The sequence below is a fragment of the Gobio gobio genome (genome assembly GCF_949357685.1).
Source record: "Gobio gobio genome assembly, chromosome: 24".
Classification (NCBI taxonomy): Eukaryota; Metazoa; Chordata; class Actinopteri; order Cypriniformes; family Gobionidae; genus Gobio; species Gobio gobio.
Genome location: NC_137120.1, coordinates 7388015 through 7406950, shown reverse-complemented (window position 1 = coordinate 7406950; position 18936 = coordinate 7388015). Strand labels below are relative to the sequence as shown.

Below are 18936 nucleotides of genomic sequence, written 5' to 3'. Positions count from 1 at the left end.
GGGCGAGGTGGGTGAAGCCTTCTAGCCCCTTTAAGGAAGCGAACAATGAGATCGCTCTTTCCTAGTGACAGTCCGTTCACTTTAATGTGATACGCTGCTATAGCAGCCACATAAACTTTGAGCGTGGAGGGGGAACGACCCGCGTCCAGAAGCTCTTGTAAAAATGTAAGCACCTCTGACACTGCACAATCATGTGGGGTCAGACTTCGCGCTTTACACCAGTCTGAAAAGACTGACCATTTGCCTGAATAGAGCCGCCTAGTTGTGGGGGCTCTAGCTTCAGTAATAGTGTTCATTATGCTTTCAGAAAGGTTCTCATGTACCCGTTGATGGGCCAAACATGAAGCGCCCATAGATCGGGACGGGGATGCCAGATCTGCCGTTCCGCCTGCATGAGGAGATCTCTCCTCAGCGGGATCGGCCACGGAGCTGCATCTGACATCTGACTCAGCAGTGAGAACCAAGGTTGATTTCTCCAAAGCGGGGCTATTAAAAGCACAGCGCATTTGCTCTCCCTGATCCTCTCTATGACCTGAGGTAACATTGAGATTGGGGGAAACGCATAAAGAGGAAGGTTGGGCCATTCGTGGGCCAACGCATCCTCGTGCTTGGAGAAATATATTCGGCATTGAGCATTGTCTTTTGAGGCGAAAAGATCCACTTTTGCCTCTCCAAACTTGCCCCAAATTATCTGAATTATATTTGGGGGAAGAGACCACTCTGCCGGGGACACTTTGCCCCTGGACAGCATGTCCGGACCCAAATTCAGAATGCCTGGCACGTGAGTCGCTCTCAGTGAGCTCAGATTGTGCTCTGCCCATATTAGGGCTTCTTCCGCCATTGAGTGCAGATCGATAGATCTCAGACCGCCTTGGCGATTTATATAGGCTACCACCGACCTGCTGTCCGTTCGGATCAGGACATGGTGGTATTTTATGTACGGAAGGAAAGCTCTTAGCGATATCGTGACCGCTTTCATCTCTAGACAGTTTATATGAAGGCTCTTCTCCGAGTCTGACCAGAGACCGGAGATCGGCCTGCCCTCGTGAAGGGCTCCCCAACCTAGGTTGGATGCATCTGTCGAGATAACTTTCCACTTCGTAACAGTGCCCAAACTCACGCCCGTCTTGTACCAGACGGGATTTTTCCAAGGAGCCAGAGCTAACACACAGCTGTGGTCTACCTTGATTTGCAATCGGCCCGAAAGCCATGCGTGAGCTGGAACGCGGCGATTCAGCCAGTGCTGTAGGGGGCGCATGCGCAACAGACCCAGTCTGAGAACTGGCGCCGCCGAGGCCATGAAACCCAACATCCTCTGAAAGTGTTTGAGAGGAATGTGTGCACCGGACCTGAGGGAAACCGCTCGGTTCCGAACAGAGAGCGTGCGCTGTGACGTCAGCCGCGCGCTCATCTGCATTGAGTCCAATACTGTTCCCAGAAACGAAACTTTCTGTGTGGGAGACAATAAACTCTTTGCCACATTGATTCTGAGTCCCAAGCATTGTAAATGGTTGAGAAGCCAAGATCTGTGGTTTAATAACTGTATCTCTGACTGAGCTATTATGAGCCAGTCGTCGAGATAGTTGAGAATTCTCATTCCCCGAAGCCTCAGCGGGGTTAGCGCCGCTTCCATGCACTTTGTAAACGTGCGAGGGGCTAGAGATAGACCAAAAGGTAGCACCTTGTATTGGTATGCTTTCCCCTCGAAGGCGAATCTCAAGAATGGCCTGTGATGGGGGGCTATTTGTATGTGAAAATAGGCATCCTCTAGATCCACAGTGAAAAACCAATCTCCCGGGCGAATGTGCGCGAGGATTTGTTTCATTCTCAACATTCTGAACGGGCGCTTCATAAGGGCTTTGTTCAGATGTCTGAGATCTAGGATGGGTCTTAGACCACCGTCCTTTTTTGGTACAAGGAAGTAACGGCTGTAAAAGCCTGACTCGCTCTGTGAGGGGTGTACGGCTTCTACCGCTCCCTTTATTAACAGTTTTGATATCTCGGTTCGAAGCACGTGACTTTTGTCGCTTCTCACCGTTGTCTCTTCCACGGCGCGAAAGCGCGGTGGTCTGCGAGCAAACTGTAGCGAGTAACCTCGTTCTATTATGTTCAACACCCATTTCGAAATGCCGGGAATGGCCCGCCAGGCCTCGGCCTTCGAAGCCAGGGGCTGAATTAATCTGTGGGGCGAGTCGCTGAGTAACAGGGACTCGGTGGCCCGATAACCTTGCGCTAAGCTGGCGCTTATGAGGGAATTGTTTCCCGCCGCCTGAGTGCAGGGGGCCGGGGGACATAGAGGATTGGTGCTTGTGTACAGGCGAGCGCGCTTGAGTGCGGGCTCGTTGACTGTGAGAATAATGTTTCCAGCCACCTGAGTGCAGGGGGCTGGGGAACATGGGGCAGTGCTTGAGTGTAGGGGTGCATGCTTTAATGCTGGCACACTGCCTACAGAGAAAAAGCTCTTTTTGTGACTCATATGGGTCGCCGTGAAAACGGCGTTTGTGTACAGGCGAGCGCGCTTGCTTGCGGGCTCGTTGGCTGTGAATGTGGCGTTCCCAGCCGCCTTGAAGGGAGCTGGGGAACGTTTTGGAAGAGAGCGAGGCGGTGCACCGGCCGAAGCGGGCACTATCCGCCTTCTCTTCATACCTCTGGCTAGGACGGCTTCGGAGGCTCAGGTTTCGACACATTGCTGGGTTGTGGACCTCGACGCTCCGGCGGTCTGCTGCGGCTCGTAGAGCGGGAACGCTGACCGGGCTTGGAAGCCGCGTGAGGCTGGCGAGCTGAAGGCGGCGCCTTGGCGGGCTGGGCTGGTCCAGCCTTAGCTTGACGGCTAGCGGAGGAGCTGGAACGCTTGGGCAGGAAATGTCGCATTGCCTGCGAAGTTTTCTGTGCCTCAGTGAAGCGCTCTGTGAACCCAACCACGGCGGAACCAAACAATCCTGAAGGCGAAATGGGCGCGTCCAGGAAAGCGGTCTTGTCCGCGTCCTTCATCTCCGTTAAGTTAAGCCATAAATGGCGCTCCAACACCGTCAGGCTGGCCATGCATCTGCCGATCGCCTGAGCATTGGCCTTGGTGGCGCGCAGGGCCAAGTCAGTGGCGCCGCGCAGATCCTTCAGAGCCTCGTTATCAGGAACAGACTCGTCCAGGGAACGGAGGAGTTTGGCCTGGAAGACTTGAAGAACCACCATGGAGTGTAGCGCTGACGCCGCCTGGCCGGGGGAGGCGAATGCTCGACCGGCGAGGCTGGACGTAGTGCGGCAGGCCTTGGAAGGGTGCACGGTCTTTGACTGCCATCCTCTGTCGGAGGGCGGGCAAAGGTGTGCAGCGACAGCCTCCTCGAGGGGAGGAAGGGCTTGATATCCCTTTTTCTGAGTGCCATCGACTACCGAGAGCGCTGGAGAAAAAGAGGATCTGGCGCGAGATGAAAATGGCGCCTTCCACGATTTTGTTAGCTCCTCGTGGACTTCTGGGAAGAAGGGAGCGGGTCTTTGAGCGGTAGGTTGACGGCGGTTCTCGAAATACCACTCATCCAGACGGCTTCTCGTGGGCTCCTCGGGCTGAGACCAGTCAATGCCGAGGTCGTCCACGGCCTTGGTGAGCAAGCGCATAAGCTCAGCGTCGACTGAGGTTATGACGCCGCTAGCCGTCCGCGTCGAAGTGGCGTGCTCCGAGGCGGCGTCCGACCACCCGCTCCCGGATGCAGCAAGGGAAAGGCTGTCATCCTCTTCCTCCTCCGGTCCGCCGAACGAAACAGCAGCAGCCGCCATGCGAGGGGAGCTGTGCTGCTCGTCGGCGAACAACACGGGCGATGGCGAGGCACGCGGGGACATGCCCGGCGTGTGCTCGTCAGAGCGCTCCGGTGGCCTCTGGTCGCGACGTTTTTTCTTCCGTGGCTCTAGAGGCTGGGAGCACGGGACGGGATCCGAGTCGAAGCTGGCGAGCCGAGCCCGAAGGGTCTGCAGCGCCAGCTCGTCGCACTCAGGGCAGCCGCCCTGGTTGAGTGCAGCCTGCGTGTGGTCTCGTCCGAGACATGACACGCAGATGATGTGCCGATCCTCGTCCGCGATGAAACCTCTGCACGAGGCGCAGGAACGAGACATTTGCATCAACGTCTCGGCTCTTTTTGAATGTTTTAGAAAAACAGAAGGTATAAAGGATATGGTGCCGGATGGCGCAGCTGGAAGGCAGGCTGAAGGCGGAGAATCCGACGTCCTCAGGCTGCGTGTTCCGCTGGGTGCGTGTCGACGGCAGGCTTCGATCCGGAGCTCAACGATTGCAAGTCGCTGAAGAAGAATTAATCTGACTAACCTTGCGAGAGTGGGTCTTATATACCCTAGGCTATGCAAATTATGTTGCCCCTTGTGGCGGGAGTTTGGAAGGACCTGATTGGTCCGTCCCGCCCCACGGTCTCGCTATAGGTTGCTGCAGTTGCAGCGGCACAGCCAATCAGCACGCAGCTGCTTCCTGCTGAGAGTTGTGCAGCTGCACTGCGTATAGAAGGTATTTTTGGATAAAAATTTGCTTCAATATCTCGAGGAAAGGAATTCCCCCATAGCGTTTTAGCAAAACGCAATACGAGAGTACTCTCGTAAGGGAACTACTCTTTACAATTACAAATGTTCTGAAATAAAGGGCCTTTTTGAAAGGACGCCTAGACTTACAGAAGCAACGTTGTAAAAACGTTTTTTTCACGTTGTGAAAAGGTCGTGATAACGTTTTTATCCTACGTATTTAATACGACAGATGTCGAGTTTTTTTCACGTTATAAATACGTTTTTTTTTACAACGTTGCATAACGTTTATAACGTTTTTATCATGTTACCACGTCTCCTTTCAACGTTGCAGAAACGTGTTTATCACGTTACCATGTCTCCTTTCAACGTTGCAGAAACGTACTTACCACGTCCAAACTGTTCTTTACTTCACACATGTAATCAAAATGTTTTTTTTTACTGTTATCTTTGAAAAAATGACTTTAAAGGGTAACTAAACCCTAAACCAACTTTTTTTAGTTAATGATCTGTAATACTGGGGCTTTATTAATGCTGTTCATTGATTCGAGTAAATGTTTTGACATTTGAGTATAAAGTTTTTTAATTCTATAAAATATGGTGTAAAACCGCCAAAGTGCTGCCCTCTTAAGGTTGAACGGTGGCTACTGCAGTTGAATTTTCCTATTGGACGTTGTGGTACATCGTGACGTAGGATGGTTCCTCCAACGGCTCACTATCCGCGCCCCTGGCACGAGCTCACCACGCCCTCAGAAATGTTTCCCCCAATCACATGATGAGAACGGCTTCACTCCAGTATGAACTGTCATGTTACATGAAGTAGAAACATTATGAATGAAACTTACTTGACACTTGCTTTAACATTGTATTGAAGAAAATACGGTTAAATAATGAAGTTGTCAGTACACGTCAGGCTTTTCTTGCGATATTATTGCCGCCCGTCATGTGTACAGATAATTTTCATACATGAGACGCGCTTTCAAACCCTGACACGCAAGTGGTTGCCGCCGACGCAGATAGATTAGGTCAGTTCTCTTGCGCGGCTGCTTCACTAGCATCGTCGGCATCGGGAGTTAAAGCAGTTTGAGCAGCGGCTCGCATTGATAAGGCTCCGGGTTTGTGTCTACAGACAACCCACCCTCCTCCACTTCAGGTGAAGGTATCATTCAGCAAGACTTATGATTTCTGAGTGTTTTATAAGTTTCATCTCTGAGTAACTGTGTGTGTTTGTTCTTCAGGTGTGTTTGGTGATGAAGTGTCAGTGAAGGAGGGAGAATCTGTCACTCTACGCACTATTTTGACTGAAATACAGAGTAGTGATGTGATAGAGTGGAGGTTTAATGGAGCTCGTTTAGCTAAAATCAGTAGTGGCTCAGAATCGTTTACTACTGATGTGGCATTCATGGACAGACTGCAGCTGGACAAACAGACTGGAGATCTCAAGATCACAAACATCAAAACCACAGACTCTGGAGAATATAAACTAAAGATCACCAGCATCAGAGGGTCCTCAGAGAAGACATTCAGTGTCAATGGTGAGTGTGTCCATTTTTATATATATATATATATATATATATATATATATAAAAAAATTTACATGTAATAGTAATAATAGTAAATAATAAATTATTTACATAGTTATTTATCATTCTAGGAACAATTTAAATCATCTGAAATTTGTATTTTTACAGGTGCAAACCATTGTATTGGCAAACTGTCATTTATAGTTGGTCTGCAAATGTTTAAAATAAGTCATTAAATCAGATTTCCAAATACTCATTAAATTGCATTTCAAAATGTATATATTGATCATGTTAAAGTTCCTTAAAGGATTTGTTCACTTTAAAATGAAAATGATCCCATGATTTACTCACCATCAAGTCATCCTAGGTGTATATGACTTTCTTCTTTCAGACGAATCCGAGTTATTTAAAAAAATGTTCTGGCTCTTCCAAGCTTTATAATGACAGTGAATTGCAACCAACAGTTATAAGCTCAAAAAAAGTGCATCCATCCATTATAAAAGTGCTCCACACGGCTCCGGGTGGTTAATAAAGGCCTTCTGAAGCAAAGCAATGAGTTTGTGTAAGAAAAATATTCATATTTAACACATTATAAAGTAAAATTATAGCATTATAAAGCTCGGAAGTGTCAGGGTGTTTATTAATACAACTCTTATTGTATTCATCTGAAAGAAGAATGTCATGTACACTGAGGATGACTTGAGGGTGAGTAAATCATGGGATAATTTTCATTTTGAAATAATCTAGCCTTTAATGAGACCCAGTGACCCAGACAAAAAGGCTGGGAGTCAATATTGTATATGACATCTCAGGTGCAGTTTATTCTGCAAACATATTAATAATAAACAGGGAAAAAATATGATGTGTGTAACTAATTTTGACAATAAATAAGCCCGAAATACTCTTTTGTGGATGGTGCTGGTCTCCAGTGTTTCTTCTACATTCTCAAAGCATCTGTTTGTTTCTTGCACCTTTCCTGCTTTCTGTTTCTCTTTTTGGTTTAGTCAACAGCCCCACTGGACTGTCACATTTAAAAACTATTGTTGTATTAATGCCTATCATCATCATTAAAAACACAAATTTAACCCTTCATGAAAATTAGTCAGCATTTACAAACAATTGTGCATAAACTCTTCCTTCCAAATAATGGTTAAATGTGTGTTTTCACCGTTGTTTTTGAGGGACACCATTCACTAATTGTGAATTGTTTACCAACAACAAAAAAATAATTTAACTTTTGTTTTACCACAGATATATGCCACATTTTAAACTGAAATATGTTGTAAACATTTGCAGACAAACTATAAATGACAGTTTGCCAATACTGTCAATACAATAATTCCACAAGTAGGACCACTACACAAAAATATAAAAATGAAGTATTAAGTAAACTTTCATTTGGATGGTAAATTTACTAATCTACACTACTGTTCAAAAGTTCGGGGTCGGTAAGATTTGGAATGTTTTTGAAAGAGTCTCTTCTGCTCACCAAGGTTGTATTTATTTGATCAAAAATACTGTAAACACAGTGAAATATTATTACAATTTAAAACAAGTGTCTATTGTAATATATAGTCAAATGTAATTTATTCCTGTGATCAAAGCTGAATTTTCAGCATCATTCCTTCAGAAATCATTCTAACATCCTGATTTGATGCTCAAGAAACATTTGATTTTCTGTAATTCTTTTTATCAGTTTACTGTGTCCTTGTTGAATAAAAGTATCAATTTCTTAAAAAGTCAATTCTTATCAGATTTGTCTAAAAGTAACATAAGATGGCTTAATTTTACATTTCTAACTTTGCGTTTCTCAACGGGGTGTTTGGATAACATCGGGGGGCTCAGGAAGCAATATCTTTGAAAGGGTGACGTTGAGGTGTTCTTGGGCGGCGTTTGTTTAGAGGGATAGTTCACCCAAAAATGAAAATGATCCCATGATTTACTCACCCTCAAGTCATCCTAGGTGTATATGACATTCTTCTTTCAGACGAACACAATCAGAGTTGTATTGAAAAAGTCCTGGCTCTTCCAAGCTTAATAATGCCAGTGAATGGCAGCCCAAAAAAATGTGAAGCCTAAAAAGTGCATCTGTCCATCATATAACTGCTCCACACGGCTCCAGGGGGTATAAAGGCCTTCTGAAGCAAATTGATGCATTTGTGTAAGAAAAATATCCATATTTAACAAGTTATAAAGTCAGATATCTAGCTTCCAGCGTACCGCCTTCCGTATTCAACTTATGCAGAAAGTGTAACGCAGTTCAAAACGCTTACAATATGTCCGACATCATCGTCACGCCAGTTACACTTTTTTCAACTCCAGTTGTAGTGTCCAGTGTAGACAGAATCCCTGATTATGATGTGTTTTTGTCGCCATTCGCTTCCTTTGTAGACAAATGAGTGTAACCTGCAAGTTAACATAATGCGACTAGACTACATTTCCATAAAGACATCTATTTACTAAAGTGTTTGTCACCTTTCTGTAGCGCAGCTGCTGAACTTCCAGTGAAAACATCTTAGAGTGTCGTCGTCTAGTATTCAGACACAATATAACACAATATCCTTTTTTCTTGTTCTTGTTTTACTGATTGGCTGCAGTTTGTGGTAATCTACATAATCAAAGTTTGAATGCCAAATTTCTAAAGCACTTAGAAAAGGCTGCTTAATGCTGGGGCTTTGCCAGCACTGGTAAAATTTTTATTTTAAAAATGGAAAACATAATTTTTTTTCTATTTATATACAAATTACTCATGTTTTAATTAAATGTTTCCTTGATGAACATAAGCATCAATTTCTTTCAACATTATTTGTGAAATCCACTCCATCTGGATTGGACTAGTTAAGAAATTGTAAAAACTGAGTGAAATCGAAAACCAAAATGTTCATGTGGCAGAAATGATTAGTTGTAGAAAAAAATATTATAAACTTGACTTGATTATCTGTGTTAATCTGTTTTTTTTATTGTTATAAAAGTGATAACTGACAAAAACTGTTTGTGTTTGTTCCTCAGGTGTGGCTAGTGCTGATAGAGATGAGGTGAAGTCTGTGTCAGTGAAGGAGGGAGATTCAGTCACTCTAAACACTAAGATACAGAGAGATGATGTGATATGGTGGAGGTTTGGACCTCAAAACTCTCTGGTAGCTGAAATCAATAGAAAGACTGAAAACGTCTCTACACACGATGGTCCTGATGGGAGATTCAAAGACCGACTGAAGGCAGACTTTTTGACTGGATCTCTGACCATCAGGAACATCGGAAAGAATCACTCTGGAGTTTATGAAGTTGACATCAGCCGCAGCAGATACACCATACACAAGACATTCAGTGTGACTGTCAGCGGTGAGTCCATCAATGTAATAATGAATACACAGTATTTAGATCAGCACTCTGTGAGTAGTTTAGATAAACACATGTTTGCTCTAAATTAAGGCTTAGAAAAAATATGTTTGTGGTGCTGTTAGTTTAGTTTTTCTCAAAGTCTTAAAGCATTTTGCTGAAGCGATGCTCTTAAAGGGATAGTTCACCCAAAAATAAAAATTAGCCCATGATTTACTCACCCTCAAGTCATCCTAGGTGTATATATACAATGTATATGTATATCATCTTTCAGACGAATACAATCAGAGTTTTATTAAAAAATGTCCTGACTCTTCCCAGCTTTATAATGGCAGTAAATGGAGGACGAAATTTGAAGCCCAAAAATGCATCCATCCATTATAAGAGTAATCCACACGGCTCCGGGAGGTTAATAAAGGCCTTCTGAAGCGAATCAATGGGTTTGTGTAAGAAAAATATCCATATTTAACACGCTATGAAGTAAAATATCTAGCTTCTGCCAGATCGCCTTCAGTACTCAACTTGCAGAACAATGCAGAAAATGTAACGCCTCTCGCAGTTCAAAACGTTTACGCTACATCTGCCATCCGTCAGTTATGCATTTTCGTAAAAAAATTATAATTTTTGCATCGAGTATTCAGACAGACCATCATGGTTTAGAACCTATTTAAACTGTGAATTTTTAATTGATCGCTTTTTGTAAACTAAGAGATATGGATTGGGATGGCAATTAAATAACTACAAGACAATGTTTGTCAAATAACAGTAGATATTTTGGCTGGGGATTTTTACGCGGGTGGTGGTAGAAAATTTGGATGGCAATAAACTGTTGGGGTAACCGCTTAGGACCCAGGACCAGTATTGAAAAATGAAGAACAAGAGTCAGGAGTTTTACTGACTCTTTTTTTACTTTACTGAAGAATAGTTTGCAGTTTCATCAGTAAAAGCCAGCTCACAAGGAGTTTGTAGGCCACACTCCCTCTGACAGTCTCCCCGCCTCCGCCTAACGTACATACAATTATTTGAACAGTTATACTGTTTTCAAGGTCTAGCCACGTCATTTCTGACATGTGGAACGATTCTGATTGGCAGAGAAAATGCCCAGTCACTGTAAATTTCCACACAAGGATAGATAGCAGAGCATATCACTAAAATGCGTAGACTAGTTGTCGCCTCATGACTAGATTTAGATCAAAATGACCCAGGAGGTCATAGAAAGACGTTTTCAGGTCTGGGGTCGTGTGCAGAAAATCTTCAATATTGGGCCTGCACCGATCATGCAACGCACATACAAAAGCTCCAGAGAATAACAGTTCCCTCAAGGTTGAGAACATCTTAACTAACTATCAACAAGGCATTTCTCCAAAACATGCTGATACTACATCTAGTACAGAAGTGAATTTATTCTATTTAGTAAGAAAAGCATATAAAAGAGGTCCCCGAAAGTCACAGACCTGTATCCAAAATCACTCATTAAATATAGAGAGGTTATAGGTGAACTGATTTATCAAATATAGAAAATGGTTATAACTTGATTATCATTGATTCTTATTTTAATATTGATCATAAAATCATTCTTGAAGGATATGTGTATGAACGAAGAGGCACAGGTATCTGACCTGCCCCTTCAAAAATCACAGACTAGCCCCTGTAAATGTTGAAAATACCTTAACATGAGAAATAATTACTGTCCAAATAGGGCTTATACTACTTTTTTTAAATGAAAAGTAACAAAATATTATTAAAGGGTAACTAAACCCCTGTTCACAGCCTAACTCCACCCACTGGCAATATTTGAAAAATGCTGGTAAAGTGGGCAGAGCCCAGCGGAGACAGAGGGGATGAGCCGAGGGCGGGGCTGAGCGGGGGGTGTGCACCTGAGACCCGCAGTGACTGATTGATTGACAGCTGTCAGACTCGAAAAGATGAAGAATGACTGGAATGACACCAGTAGTTTTGCAACAGAGCGGTCATTCAAAGTAGAGGACTTTTCTCCCAAACCTTCACCTGATGTAGGAGGGTGAATTGTTTGTAGACACAGAGCCTTACCGATTCAAGCCGCTGGCTCAAACTGTGTTAACTCCCGATGCCGACGATACTAGAGAAACAGCAGCGCAAGAGAGAATGGGACCAGTGTCTGAGTGGTAAAACATTAGCATTATGGCTAATGCTCATAGCAAATTCTAAAAAAAATTTAAACCCATGTATTTAGGTTAAATTTGGCATGATTTAGTGTTAATAATTAAGCAACAACAACAAAAAAAGATTTCAAGTCTCCCTCTACAGTTACAAAATGATTCTGTCTCAACAGGTGCACCTATGGGCCCTGGGCTCCTGGTAACTGTTAGAGAACGTATGTTGTAGGGAGATCCCCAAGATATAGCTATGAAATATGACAAGACCAGTCTTTATTCCAGTAAATTAATTTAATAAGTACTAGGGGAGAACGGGGCACAACCTAACGCTTTTTGACTTTCTCAGTTTGTGTAAATCCACTTGGGGTTCAGAGTATTTATTTTTTCCCACATTAATTGCACACATGTCAAGTACAATTATGTGGTTTTGTTTCATTAATACAGTGTATAATTTTTTCTTGATTTAACCCGAAAGAATGGAAGTGAAATGTGACAACATGCCCCATAGGTGGGGTACATTGTAACATGTGGTGGGGCACAATGTAACATGACCAAATGACAGATTAAAATGTTACCTGATATAATCAAAAAAATATACAAGACAAACTAAAATATTTTGTCAACAAAATACAATTATTAACTTTTTAAAATAAAATAATGGCATTTTTTTAATCATTAAAAATATAAGCATTTTTGAGTTTGACAACAAACACATCGCTAAATTCAGCTATACAGCATAGTTCAAAACATAATAATAATGAATAATTTCTGAACATTAACTCTGTCATTATTCACCCTTTTTTTATGTTTTTTCAAAAGAATGAATAAAAGTATAGAATATAATGGCGTAGTTCTAATAGGGGCTCATTGTAACGCAGTGTGACAACGCACCCCGCCTGCACAACTGGGATTTAACCCCGGCTCGTGTCTTCTGCTGTTAGATCAGCATTAAAGATCGATCTCAACTGTTAAATAACAGATATAAGATTAAAATAATATCAGATTTGTCTTATTTTAAATAAACACAAAAAACAGAGATGAAAACTAAACTTAAGTAAGAAATTTACTTTTGCTATGGTTAAATACATGTTCAGTAATATCTTCCAGAGATTTTTAAATTTTGGCGGTATTTTTTTCTCTAAATAATGTTGATATGGCAACTAGTAAATACACTAAGTTTCGTCATCCTGGCATGTGTGGAAAGGGTTAAAACATGCGTGTTACAACTAACCCCGCGTTAGGTTGTGCCCCGCGCTCCCCTATACATAAAACACACACATACAAAATAATAAATAAACCAACCTAACAAATGATGAATTAACTTTAGCTTAATAGGAAGGAACATTAAATTGTGATTAAAAATATATGCTCAATCACCTCAAGACGCCGCTGCAGTGGTGGAGTCCATGCAGGAGGAGCAGCATTTGGCACTGCGTCGCTTTTCAGCGGGAGCTGTTTGGAGAAGCCTGTTTACACCTCCATTGCTTTGGAGAAACAATCCCGCGTAAAATGCAGGTTGCACACTCCAGCTCTAGGCGGGAACTTGCAGTCTTCCAGGCCAAGTGCATGCAACCACTGGCGCCTGATTTCCAAGTCTGCTGGAAAGCTATTTAATTAACACTGCATGAAAAGTGGGATTTTCGACCCCGTAAACGCCTGTATACTCCTGGAAATCTCCCTAATTTTCGGCAGTTTTCGACAATTTAGAGGCAGCGAACGTCGCGTTCGTCTGTTCCACAAATTGTCGTAAACGAACCATGACGTAGGTGGAGAGCCCCCCGCTGAGAGAGCCCGCGGAGGTGCGACGCCTCTAATTTGCATATGAATAGCAGCGAAACCAGAGAGTCAACGGCCAGACTTGAATTTACTCACTCACTATTGGCTGAAGCCACTACATTTAAAAAAGAAAAATCCCTCGTGATTGGTTGGCAGATCACTGCAAACCAATCATTATTGGTCCCCCTGGCTCATTATAAATGTAAACCCCAATAATAATAATAAATATATAATTTATGTTGTAATAATTTGTTTCATATTAATGTTATTGTGCTATGAAGTATTCATACCATCAAGGAATATATGGGAAAATTATACGGACCGTGCCGTTTATTCAAACAAGGGGCTTCATTTATAAGCATACAGCTGTTCATTCAAAGAAAGGGCTTCATTTATAAAACACAGCGGTTTACTCAAAGAAAGAGCTTTATTGTTAAACATACAACTATGTACAGTGCAGCAGTAATGTCTCGTAATGTAATGTAAAGTTCGTCGAGCTCCAGGCTGCGAGAGGGCGGTGGCCGCACAATCCATCCAGACACCCCGTCAACAAAGCCGTCTTCCTCGTCAGATATGAGTTCAATGGTCGCGGACTTCCAAACGTCCACCTCATCCAGCACACTCTCGCTTCCAGCAACTGTAATACAATCCATAAAGACAATAAGCAGCCTGAAAAATACTCACATTGACAAAAAACGGATCTAATATAATAAATCTTACCCTTTTTCTTCTTGATCGACTCCGAGCTAAACTTCGCAGTTTCAGGTTGTTTGTATCTGAAGCTCCGGCGTGTCGATTCATAATACGTCTTACAGGCAGCTGGAAAACAATTACATGAGACTGGTATTAATAAAAACAGTCACGGTAAAATTAAACAAGGAATGAGAAACACATTAGAAGTTACTTACACACAATTTCGTTGTGATCAGCGGTTAAATCTGGACTCGCGGAAATCGCTCCAAGCAGATAAGAGCTCACGGTTTCGTTATGAGGCGAGGATAGTCTGTGTAAACAAAATGTGCAGTTTTAAGCTCGGATCTATTAACGCATCCATTTCCTTATACAGCTGAATAAAAGCATATTCTTTAAATCGTAACGTTACATTACCCATGCTCTGGTTCATAGCGACTGCAGTTTGCCTCAGAGTTATGAAGACGAAGACAGCCTCCTGAAAATGAGTCCAAAAAGTTCGTCGCGTCCATGCAGAGATTGAGTTGAAGACGGTGTCCTGTCATTGTTGATCACGAAAAAGGAAAGCAGCAAAAAACATTAAAAAAAATAGTTTAAAGCTCGTCTTCTACGCGTCATGGCCATGACCTCGACCTCGCACCTCATTGGACTAGGGCTCTGATATGGAACGCGCCTGGGGCCAAATCTCTTTATACGAAACGCGTGACTTATGATCGTTTCAACCTTCAACACGCCCTGTTTTCCGCTTCACGCACAGTTTTAACATGTTAAGAAAAACATTTGAACGTGTTTCTTAACGCGCACATTCTGTACATGTCGAAGTGTAATATTTTTTTTTTTAAGCAGACTTACCTTTAGATGTAGCCTAGGCTACATACATATTAATATAAGATATTAATTAATTGCTTAACTGACTACTGTGCTAGAGTAAAGTAGCCTAATGTTACAATGTATATTAAGTAAATGCTTAATATTATACAATTATTATAATTTATCTATATGGGTTATTGTTTGTTTTTTAAAGTTAGGCTATATATAATTTCTAAAAGTATAGGCTAATTTACACAGCACATATTTATAACTGAAAACACACAACTTTATTCACTTTCACATAATAATGTTTTTGTAATTTGGTGTTTAGTTTGTTGTATAGTTTGTTTATACTGTTCTGTCTCTGTTTTGTTTCCAGGAACATCTGATGAGTGCTATAATAAAATGACTTCATTATATTTAAAATATGTTTTGATATTCATTTTATTTATATTATTAATATTTTATTTACCCATAAACGTGTCTTTAGGAAGCCATAAGTTATAGAGACAAGAATAACTTTTGCCATTTAAATGCCACATTCATTTACTGAGGACCCATACAGCCAATGATCATGTGTGAAAACACTTATACATAAATTGATCACTTAGAAATCAAAACTAAGGTTTGAGAAAGAAAGAATATGCATACAACAAAATATATTGTTTCATAGCAGCTTCAGTAACAAGTTCAAAACAAATTCTGCTGTAAACCGGCTCTAACAAGCCAATATAGTGTCAATATTCAGCTCAAGTGACTTCAGTGTTGATTCAGTTCAGTTGATTTCAGTTCAACTGTAAATTCCTCAGATGTGCATTGTGTGTAGTTAGATATATGCAAAAACAACATTTTTGGAAATAGTTAAAATAGTTTTGCACAAAGTGTTGCTTTTGCAAGAGATGTCTGATGTTTTGTGTGTAGAGTTACAAGAAATGGAGCCATATTTTCAGAAAATGTGTGTAAGCAATTAGATAAAACTGTAAATGAATCCAGTTTATTTTAGTTCAGGACTCATAGTCCAGGTGTTAGTAATCTGTGCTTAATCTTTGTTCCAGGCAACAATTTTTTAACTCACGATTAAATAGATTAAGGCCTACTTTTGGCATAATTTAAACCCTGTCCAGGAAACCACCTCTTGAAAATCTGCATTGATAATTCATAAAATGTGGTGTGAGCTCAATTTAAATGACAATTACAGAAAAACACAATCTGACTTAACTATAAACAAACAAACTTATACTTTTCACATTTATGATTAATAGCCATTTAAAAAATCATTCACAGTGCAGGGTGGAAAAATTAATGTTGGTATGTAAACTGTATGCTTTACTTGATTTATTTGTGTGCTTTGGTTCATTGTCTTGTTGCATCACATAACCTCTCTAAAGGTTGAAGACATGAACTGCTGTCCTGTATTTTTTTATTTTTTTTACATAACATTGGTTATTGCTAATGACATACAGAGTAATTCATCTACACTGTGAGCCCGGACAAGTTGAATCTACTTAAAAAATTGGAGCAAACTGGTTGCCCTAAAAATTTAGTAATGTGTACTAAAACGAGTACATTTAACTTAAATTTAAGTTAACATTTTAACTTAAACTTTAAACTTGTTTTAGTCAAAAAAAATTCAGAACCTAGATAAAACTCCCCCTGCTGCTACTCTGATTTGCATTTGTGTAGCTCACAGCTGTTCATTTACATGATAAAGCCTCCCCTAGAATTAAGGGGAGGGGGGGTCATGGGGGGACAACTGCCAAGCAAGGCCCACGACAATTTACGACAATTTACGGCAGTTTTCGGTGTTGCCTGCAAATTGCTGTGCACAGTCGTAAACCTGAAGTTTCACGGCAATCTACAGTGCCACATACTGACGAAAATCCCACTTTTCATGCAGTGTAATTTAGTCAATTAATCATCCAAAATAAAAGTTTGTGTTTGAATAATATATGTGTGTGTACTGTGTATAATTATTATTTATATATAAAAACACACACAAGCATGTATATATTTAAGAAAAATATATTATATTTATATATAAAATATTTATATTTATATATAATATAAATTTTATAAATGTATATACAGTATATACATGCAAATATTTCTTAAATATATACATGAATGTGTTTGTATTTATATATACATAATTATTATACAGAGTACACACAAATATATTATGTAAACACAAACTTTTATTTTGGATGTGATTAATCCCGATTAATCTTTTGACAGCCCTACTTTATACCCAAATGTCAAAACATTTACTCAAATCAATGAACAGAACTAAGAAGCCCCAGTCTTGCCGATCATTAACTAAAAAAATATATTCTAGGGTTTAGTTACCCTTTAATGAGTGCCAAAAATCCATCTTCAAACAATGTTTTACCCAAATACACTTTAATAAACCTATAATTATCATTTATATTTTAGAGCTGTCAGGATATATTTCCAGGAAACTGCATATACGTAATTTATGTAGTGTAGATTGAAGTAATGTCTGAGTAGCTGTTCTTTATGTGTTTGTTGTTCATACAGATAAAGATGCAGTGAAGTCAGTGTTAGTGACGGAGGGAGAATCAGTCACTCTAAACACTAGTCTTACTGAAATAAAGACAGATGATGAGATCCTGTGGAAGTTCAGAGGCAATCACATAGCTGAAATCATTAAAGCAGATGAAAAATTCCATCCATATGATGGTCCTGATGGGAGATTCAGAGGCAGACTGAAGCTGGATAATCAGACTGGATCTCTGACCATCACAAACACCAGATTCACAGACTCTGGAGATTATGAAGTGACCATCAGCGGCAGCAAATACACCGTACACAAGAGAATCTCTGTTACTGTCACTGGTGAGTAACTCAAGGCTGTCAGTGTAATAGTCATCTCACTGAGATCAGAGCTATCAACAATCATAAAGTTATTGAACACAAGTGTTCACAAATGTAAACTTTATTTGAACAGTTAAATTTGTATCTTTAGCTGTTTTTAGACTGTTATATTTTGTTAGTCTCTCATTGAATTTTGGTGTAAAGAAAATACCATTATTATAATTAACATCTTTTTTTAATTAAAACTCTTTGGCTAAAATGTTTGTTTTATATGATTGGTAACCTAGATTACATTAATTTTACATTAACATTATGTGTTTATATAAGTTTTTTATAATAAGTTTTTATAATTTTCTATAAAATATCTCTCAGTAAGTTGGAAGACACTCGTGCACTGAAAATGTTTGTTTGTTTCCTGTGAACTAGCAGAGTCCATGACATCTGGAAATGTTTCCTACTGACTTGAAATTCTGCATTACTGACTTTATTCTGCATTACTGCTTGTAATGATCTTACTGAAATCAGTACCTATCGGTAGAAATCATGTTCATGTTAATTCAGATTCATTTTATACTACTGTCAGCATTATAAGTTCAATCTCTCAAAACTGCTCCTGTTTGTTCTCCTCATGTGTTTGTTATTGAGGCAGATATGAAGTCAGAGTCAGTGATGGAGGGAGGTTCTGTCCATCTACAAACTGGTGTTACTGAAAAACCGAGAAATTATCAGATACTGTGGAAGTTTGGAAATCATGTCATCCCCACTGCTCGCTTAAAGGACCCTAATGTTGGCACAACATGGAGCAACATTGATCTGAATGAGCAGACCGGAGACCTCAACATCACTAACATCCGAAAAAATCAGTTTGGATATTACAAAGTGGAGATCAACACCAGCAGTATGATTTTACTCAAGAAATTCCGTATTATTATGATTGGTGAGTAGATATTTTTTATTGTAAATAAGTTATTGTTGTAAGATTTTATTAAATTATATAATTATCTATAATATAAGTATCAAATATTGACTGATAAACTCCAGTCAACAGTTTAGATGCTAAAATTAACACGTTTTAATGTTAACAATACAGGACAAGGCATTTTATGTAGCCTAGCTTAGGCTAATCATTTGCTGCAGGGGTTGGAAGTTGGTCATTTGATGCTTCTCGCTGTGTTTGCGTAGTTTAACACAGACGAAGATTCAGAACTGCAGTCCTTTTTTCTTTTATTGAACATAATGAACAGAATATACATTTATAATGACATTCATGAATACCAAATAAACAAGACACATATCAGCTAAAAAAATAATTAAAAAGT

The 18936-nt window shown here is 40.5% G+C and overlaps 1 protein-coding gene across 9 annotated transcripts in view; it reads left to right on the top strand.

The window, feature by feature from the left end:
* Positions 1–18936, top strand: part of LOC307120266 (uncharacterized protein) — a 55631-nt gene that overhangs the window by 20130 nt on the left and 16565 nt on the right. For 2 of the 9 annotated variants that reach the window (XR_013815762.1, XM_079807198.1), the window contains exons 2-5: positions 5751–6047; positions 9045–9374; positions 17321–17638; positions 18267–18554. Coding sequence is in view for 7 of the 9 variants with exons in the window: in XM_079807198.1 (XP_079663324.1) it covers positions 5751–6047; positions 9045–9374; positions 17321–17638; positions 18267–18554 (1233 nt within the window). In the remaining 2 variants the exon portion in view is untranslated. Of the gene's footprint in view, positions 1–4451; positions 5672–5750; positions 6048–9044; positions 9375–17320; positions 17639–18266; positions 18555–18936 lie in introns of those variants that run through there. The other 7 variants (XR_013815761.1, XM_079807201.1, XM_079807199.1 and 4 more) reach the window with 6 other exon arrangements.